The sequence below is a fragment of the Gavialis gangeticus genome, unplaced genomic scaffold (genome assembly GCF_001723915.1).
Source record: "Gavialis gangeticus isolate Ggan-Ray unplaced genomic scaffold, GavGan_comp1, whole genome shotgun sequence".
NCBI lineage: Eukaryota > Metazoa > Chordata > Crocodylia > Gavialidae > Gavialis > Gavialis gangeticus.
In genome coordinates this window covers 230,930,558-230,938,912 of record NW_017729032.1, presented here as the reverse complement: position 1 = coordinate 230,938,912, position 8,355 = coordinate 230,930,558, and the positions used below count along the sequence as shown (strand labels likewise).

Here is an 8,355-nt window from a genome sequence, read left to right as displayed (position 1 = left end):
GGGGGGGGAACTACTGCAGGCCTGGCTGCTAAGCTACTGTGTTACCAATCAATCGTGATTTGCTCAGGGACCAGCTCAATACACAGTAGCTAGTTAGTAGCTACTAGATAACGAGTTAATGGGTGAGGATTAAGACCTACAAAACCACAAACTAAGGAGAAGAAATACATCAATACTGACAATCAACTGCCCCAACACAGAGACAGTCAGCTGCACAAGCACCCATGTCACACATTTTGTCTATCAACAGCTAGGGGTGCAGGGCCCCAGACCCCCCCTGCACCTATCTCCTTAACAGCTGGCAGGCTTTGTGTCCACAGCAGGACTTAGCAGCCAGGCCTACAATAGATTGCCCCCCACCCCCCCAAGACAGACACAGTTGTACACGCACCCATGTCATGAGTTTTGCCTGTCAGCAGCTAGAGGTGCAGAGCCCCAGAACCCAGAAGCCCCGCACCTATCTCTTTCACAGCTGGCAGGCTTCGTGGCCACAAAAGGGGCTAGCAGGCTTGCAGCTTTCACCCCAGTGCGCCTTAACACATGTGAGTTTTGCCTGTCAGCAGCTTGAGGTGCAGTTTCCCCCAAACCCCTGCACCTATCTCCTTGAAACTTGGCAGGCTTCATGGCCTCAGCAGGGGCTACCACCCCTGCAATTTTCACCCCATGGTGGCATAACACATACGTGTGACATGAGTTTTGCTTTCAAGAATTTGGGGTGCAGTTTCCCCTAAACCCCTGTACCCATCTCCCTGAAACTTCGAAGGCTTCATGCTCTCGGCAGAGGCTACTATCATCCAAATTGGAAAAAAAACAGAAACAAAGTTATAGATATTTCATTGATTCCTCATTATACCCTATGGCCAAATCTCTGAATTGGTGCAGATTCAGGTGAATCTAAGCAGGAAACCTATTCGGAACTCTGAATTGAATCTCTGGCATCTGAACCGGAAATCGAATAGTTCCCTATACGCACAGGCCAACCATGAATCATCTTCTTCCTCTCCTTACTGCCAGGCTATTGTACATGTGCACTATTGCCATGTATCATGAGTTGCTGCCAATGAGTCCTTAAGTATGTACATGAGATAACAGTAATCTCCAGCTGGGAAACAGCAGCCATTACAATATAGATTCTCCTTTAGCTCTAGGAAGAGAGACTTGATCTTTAAAGAAAGACAGCCCTGAGTTATCAATCAAGTGTATACCATCTATTATAATTTCTACATCATATTTAGCAGTCATTCAAAAGGACAATCTTCTCTGCCTGCAATCTCTTGCAGAGTCTGGCTACTCTGATGACTCTAGACCACAACCATTTATTTCAGTCTCTGAATCTGACCCTCCCAGCTTATCACTAAATTTCTCTGAATCAACAGCTATGCCAATATCCCTATGTTAAAGGAAATCTAAGTGTCGCTAACTCCATCAAGTTTCTACTGGAGATATAATTCAGCAAAGTTATTAAGTTAATCAGTTCTCAAAATAAAAAGGCCTCTGTCTTAAAAAACAAAACCAAACCAAAACAAAACAAAACAAAACCTGTAATCTCAATTTTCAAAAAGGTTAATTTGCGTTCAGCAGACTGACAAATATTTAAACTCATTGCTACTTTTAGCAAATTGTTTTATCCCTAGTTTCACTAGAACCCGAAGACTTCCTTATGAAACACAAATTGAAATTCCTCAGACAAGCTAGGGTATCAAGTGAAGATGAAGTTATGAAGTGGAACAAATGCTGTTTATATCTGGTGAATAAAAAACTCCTTTTCTAGGTATCATAACTTATTGAGTACACAAACATTTTCTGTTTTATGAGAATTACTGACCTGATGAGGTTGGAGAGTAGCTTGGAGTGACATTTTCAGTAGTTGCTGCAACAAAGCAAGTATAGCATAAATTCATTATTCTAGAAACAGTTTTGCATTTTGCATTTTGAAATTCTTCATTCAATAGGGGAACACTTCAAACAATTGCGATTTCTTTATCTGAATGATATGTGAAACCATTAGCAGCTTCCTACTTTTCTTTTGCTGTCTGTCCTGCACTTCTCCAAGATTGTCTTCTCCATCAGTTTACACAGGAATCCAGCTTCATGTCATCCGTTTTCTCCCCTATCTCTCTCTCTCTCTTCACATAAGCATCTTAGTCCTTCTTTATTATCCCCTCCATGGGATTTTATACAGAAAGCTTCTTTGTCTAGGGATAATCCACATCTATATAACAAGCTAGCCATATAACCATTTCAGATGATATTATTCAGATCACAGGGCTTTTTGTAGCACCTGTATCATATAAAACAATATTTAACTCAGTTAATGAGTTGAAATTAACACAGGTTCTGGCAATGATTTGTAGAAAAAGGAGTTGCCTTCCATTTCTCTGGAAACTGTGATCATGTATGCACTAGTTTACTTATTTACAAAATGGAAAGTAGCCATTTCTTTGCAGATTGTGTTATTTTGAAATAAAAAGCTATGAAGGCTCATGGTTATTATTAATTGAATGTTCAGTACCAGATACTGATTTTTTTTTTCCAAAACTATTTTTGAAATACACAGCTGAGAACCTTTTAAATAGGCGATTTTTTTTAATGGCTCCCAGAAGGAAAAGTCTGACTACTCCAAAGTTCACAATTTGAGATAGCAACCTTTTAAAAAGCCCACCATAATCTTCTTCTACAGCATTTTTGGGATATAATGAGCAATCAGTTCCCACAGCGATATGCAGTTAGTTATTTAGAAGAACAACTTATAGATGGTGAAAGTAGTCAAGAGAAATAAAGATGTCAAGACTCTGAATTTAGCCTTTGAATACCTAAAGTACTTAACAAGAAATGTGCCATTAGAATAAAGTAAGAAACATTACGCACCAGATGTCCCACTCCTCTTACAATAAGTAGCTACTTAATACTATCTCCAGTAGATCTTAAAATGTCAGCTAATCAGCTCCCATTTCAAGGGATTCAAATCACTTTTTATCCTCTTCCTCAGTGAGGGCCTGTTCTGAAGATCATTGAAATCAAAGGAAAGATTTTCTTTGGATCAGGACCTGATCTATTTCTCTTTGCTCACATCCACTGTCACCTTGATATTTTTATGGAACTTAAACTGACATCATCCATTTCATTGCCTAGTCACCAGAGACTCTCCTCTGTATTTAAATCCATTTCCAGTATCAGAGAAAACCTAAACCCTGTTTCCTTTCTCATTAGCTGATAACCCACTTTAAAGCTGCCCTTCTTCCCTACAGCTGCCCCTACAAATGAAATTAAACACTTTGGTTACTCTAAACAAGAGCCTATCAGTATCCTTGGGTAGGTTGTTCCATAAATACCTAGGAAGATACTTTGTTAGGACTCAATCATATCAACAATAAAGGTATTGAATGATAAAATGGTGATTACTGTGAAAAACATAAATTAACTGGATGGCATTTCATTACTATTTATAGGCTGTGATGTAGGAACTAGTTAAACAGGAGTAGATCTGTAGTCCTGCAGTGATCCCATGGCTAACTGGAGATCAACATTTGTAATCATATAACTCTGATTTTCCAGGTTTTAAAGATAGCAATTGTTTTTGAATAATACCTGTAATTGTTATGCTCTTCACATCAATGTTAACTGTATGCAAAAAGCTGGCTTTCTTTGCTTCAACACCTGAAACCATTTCATTAGTTATTTTCTCATTAGACACCCACTGTGTGAAGGCAAGGGTGAATATCACAATAACACTGCCATTTCTGCCAAATACAAGAAATAACGAACAAAAAGACATTTGTTACCAAATATAGCAAGCAAATAAAATATTGGACATATCACCTAGAAAGGATCTCATTCTAATAGGTTCCATTTTTAAATACAAACCATTGTGATATAATGGGTGGCCAATTTGAAACACCTTAAAAGGCCTGATTTTCATGAGTTACTGAACAAGGCAGGAACTCAATTCTTCTTTTACCCACATAAGTACAAAGTCACTCTGATGTTATAGGCATCCATAGAGTTACTCTGGTGTAAAAAAGAGGAGAACCAGCAGGACCTTGCATTTCTGTACCAAGTTGAATTGGATTTTGGTCTGGTGTTTTGAACATTATAATATCATTGACATGCCCATATTGTAAAAGGCATTATATGTTATTATAAAGTGCACATTTTTAGGATCCAAAGCCTAATCACACCACAGGTGGATTCTATGACCACTCAGATTTTGTTTGTGATTTCTTGGATGCCAACCAGGAAAAAGTAAACTTCCATTAAGAGCAAAAACTCCATCAGCCTCCATGGGTAAAGGATTTAATCTTAAACACTACCCACCCCTCACCTGTTAAAGGATTCTATATTTGTAGAAAGATCTTGATTAAATTAATGTGTCAATACATTGTTTTACTTACAGAAGACAGGAAGATTTTCTCCCTCTGCTGAAAAAATAGCAGTGACCATCTTTATTTTAAAGCATTTATGGCAGCAGGTTGCCACAGATTCAACAACACTCTTTGATAGGCAGTGATTAATCCTATCACTGCATTGAGCACAGTTTGCAATGTATTGAAAAAAACCTCTCTTATTTAATTTCTTAAATGTTTCTGATAACCTCTAGGCTGTGCTGAGCAAACAAAAGCTATTATTGCTATCTTTGTGACTTAGCTGAGTTCCAAGGGTGAAATAATAACCAGATTGCCCAAAAGGGTAAACACTTTTTTAATGAAAAGAGTCGACCAGAAAATGATTTCTGAGCCAAAGTAGTATTTTTTAAGTATTTTCAGAATGGAAAGGAAGAGAGAGCCTTTACAAAACATTGGGAGCATGATCCAAAGTCTGCTGAGGTTAGCAGAAATATTTCCTGGTCTGGGAGCACTGCAGAATTCGAATACTTGACAGAGCTTGACAAAAATCATATACCTGTTCTGCAGCATACTCCTCCCCATTTCCTGCCCTCCAGTTTTTCATTGCAACACTGAATTTTTCTGGACATAATTAGTAGATAACTGCATCTCTTTGGACAAGGGAAGCAGCATCAATATGTTTGGAAAGGTGCTATCTGAAAAGAATACAATTACACTGATTTTCACTGAGTGAGGATAAAGGGGAGAGAACTGAAAAGTTCCCAAGGACTTCCTGATACATAGAATGCTTGATATTCCTTCTCTAGTGAGGACTTTTAACTAAAAATATTAATTATATTATACTCACTTGAACTGCAAAACTTCAGAACCCTTAAATTCATTTTTCAACTGACTTGCTTGAAAGACTTCATCTATCTATAGAAAAAAAATCTGAGAAAGTACATTACTGAGGACTATCCAAATGCACATGGCAATTACAATTTTAACAGTGCACAGTTTTTTCTTCTCAAATTTTTTCTTCACACCTTGATCAATTTACACATTTAAATATTTTGAATTCTGCCTGGGCTGAGAAACAGAAATATCAGTTACAAAGAGGAAGGCAAAAAGGCACCAACCACAGATGACTTTAGGAAATTAATACATTTAAGATCATGCTATCTACTATACTCTCCTGAATTAACCATAGACTTTTTACATGGCTCCTAAAATCCACAAACAAGGGAACTCTGGCAGACCTATCATATCCAAGCATGGGACCCTAGCTGAGGAAATATCAGGTTTCATCAAATCAATCCTAAAACATTTTGTCAACAAAAAAGCAAGTTTTGTCCAAGACAGAGACTTTCTACAAAAATTTACAAACATTGACCACCTTCCCAGTAACACCCTCCTAGCCACCATGGATGTTACTAGCTTATATACCAACTTCCCACACCAGGATGGCATCCAAGCCTGCCTTACATATCTACAAGAACAAGATTACAACTCAGAGGACAGACCTAAAGATATTACTGACCTTATACACTTCATCCTCACACACAAATTCACTTTTAATAACCAACACTTCCTCCAGACCATGGGCACAGATATGAGCACCAAAACGGCCCCACAGTATGTCTACCTTTTTCCGAGTCACCTGGAAGAAGAATTCCTCAAGGACTGCACCATCAAACCCTTGCTATACTTATCAATGACATCTTCATAATTTGGACTGAAAACCTGCAATCACCAACTGATTTCCATCAGAAATTCAATAATCACCCGTCCATCTCTTGAATACTCCAGCACCAACATTTCCTTTTTAGACACTGTAATCAGTATCCAGAATGGTGAAAAGCAAGCCACCATATACAAGAAACCCACAGACCAACATATATATCTGCACAGAACCAGCAGTCACCCTAAACACACCAAGAAAGTTGTAATATACAGCTAAGCCCTCCAGTACCACCAAATTTGCACTGAGGAGAACACCCATGATCATCCCTTACACATCTCAGGAGGGCTTTCACTCAACCAGGACACTCCTCCAGAGAGACATTGCAGTTATGAAAGAGCCACCTTGATTCCACATGAAAAATTGCTGCAGTACAGGAAGAAAATCCTCATGAATTGTGCACCTCTAATTATGACACACCATCCTTCCTTGGAACCTATATGGAAAATCCTCAAACAACTGCGACCCATACTAAATGAAGACCCAAATCTTAAGAAGATCTTCCCAGAACCACCCATTCTAGCCTTTAAACAAGACAGCCTCGTGAACCTCATTACCAGAAGCAAGCTTGCTATGGTTCAAAGCATACTGAATGTATCCAGACTATGCCATGAAAAGAAATGTAAAACCTGCCAACACATCTCCCCCATCCCCACAATAACTACAACCCATAACAGAACCATCAATGTTCCTGAATCTTACGCCTGCACCTCCAGTGCACCAAATGCCGAGATGGAAAACATGTAGGAGAGACCAAACAACAGCTGTGCACCAGAATGAACACGCACCGAAAATCTATCAAAGACAAGAATACCCAATTACTTTGGGGCCACATTTCTCACAGGACAACCACTCTCTCTCCAATCTCTCAGTTCTAAGCCTCAAAGGGAATTTACAAAACACCATTCACAGACGAGCCTACGAACGTCACTTCATCAGCCTACTGGACATAAAAAAGCATGGACTAAACATAGACATTGGATTTATGGCACATTACAACCTTCCTAATATGTGATACCCCAGGTAATCTCTCTACTATTTACCAGGTTATATTTATCACCAGGTCTACATTCCCCTTTCCCCTCTCGCCTCCCCTGTTTCTCACCCACTGACAGCATCAGTTTGCATTTTCACTGATTGGCATCCTTGCATACTGGCCTCTGGCTTGTATTCTATTCTATCCCATCCTGGAAGAGCACAGAACAACTGCAGACTTCCTCAGCCTGAAGAAGTGTGTTTGTATTCAAAAGCTTGCAACTAAAAATTTTTCCAACTATTTTAGCTGGTCTAGTAAAAGATATCAGATTTATCTAAAGAACCTCATCTACCATAGCTTGATAGGCTCTTACCATTTGTTGAATATCGAAGGCAAGGACCTTGAAGACGGGTGATGATCTTTGTTGTAAACTAGTGTTGAATGATGCTCCCTCCATTATTGTAAATGACCCCGTGGCTGTGTGACTATTTCCACCTGCTTCATTTTGATTATTTTAAAAAGACAAAACAGCCAAATACAAAAGAAGACATTAAAAGTGTGGAACTATATAGAAATGCAAGTGAGAGTATGTTGTTCATTCTCTTTCCATTTTTTTTAATTTAAAGGTATTTTTGTATTTCATTGGTTTTGTTTAAATCATAAATATTTTTCAGTTGCCAAAAGGACACTATTAACATAGCATAAATCTTGTTTACATATATGCTGTTTTTTCCCTTGCTTATTGCTCAAATGAATTTTAACCAGATAATTTAAGGACAAAAGAAAACCCTAACCATTACTGTTAAAACCCAATGCAGTTATTTTGTAACAAAGTAAGTTATTATTTATACAAAGTGAAATTCTGCACCATACTGAGGGTACATACAGAAATCCTGAGAGGTTAGATTGCGTTACAAATGGCTACTTGATATAATTCAGTTAACCTAGGTGTGGAGGTTAACACTTCAATCCCTAGTTAGGTGAATCTAAGTGTGAACTGTACAGAAGTTCAGGACAATTAGATTCACCTAAAAAAGGCCAACTAGATTTAAGTTAACTGAACATCTGAGGTAGTCAAACTTAGATTGTGTCCAGTGAGACTGATCTAATTGAACTTCTGTACAATTGCCACTGGGGAATTTTCCCCACCCCTCATCCCCCTGCCACCCAAGCAAAAATATAACCCCCCTTTTATGAAACTTGAGAAAACAAAGAAAGCACAAGTGCCAGCCTGTTAATTATTCATGCCTGGCGTGTAATAATTGGCTACCCTATCTTGTATAACTTTGAAAGAACTTCCACCCAAAGTGGAGATC

At 38.5% G+C, this 8,355-nt stretch overlaps 1 protein-coding gene across 1 annotated transcript in view; it reads right to left on the bottom strand.

Annotated features, from left to right (window-relative positions):
* TMPRSS15 (transmembrane protease, serine 15) overlaps window positions 1-8,355 on the bottom strand; it is a 151,773-nt gene that overhangs the window by 135,719 nt on the left and 7,699 nt on the right. Inside the window, exons 2-5 of the mRNA XM_019523896.1 lie at window positions 7,413-7,534; window positions 5,191-5,258; window positions 3,589-3,740; window positions 1,826-1,870 (exon numbers count right to left, since the gene is read on the bottom strand). Coding sequence (XP_019379441.1) covers window positions 1,826-1,870; window positions 3,589-3,740; window positions 5,191-5,258; window positions 7,413-7,534 — 387 coding nt within the window. The remainder of the gene's footprint in view (window positions 1-1,825; window positions 1,871-3,588; window positions 3,741-5,190; window positions 5,259-7,412; window positions 7,535-8,355) is intronic.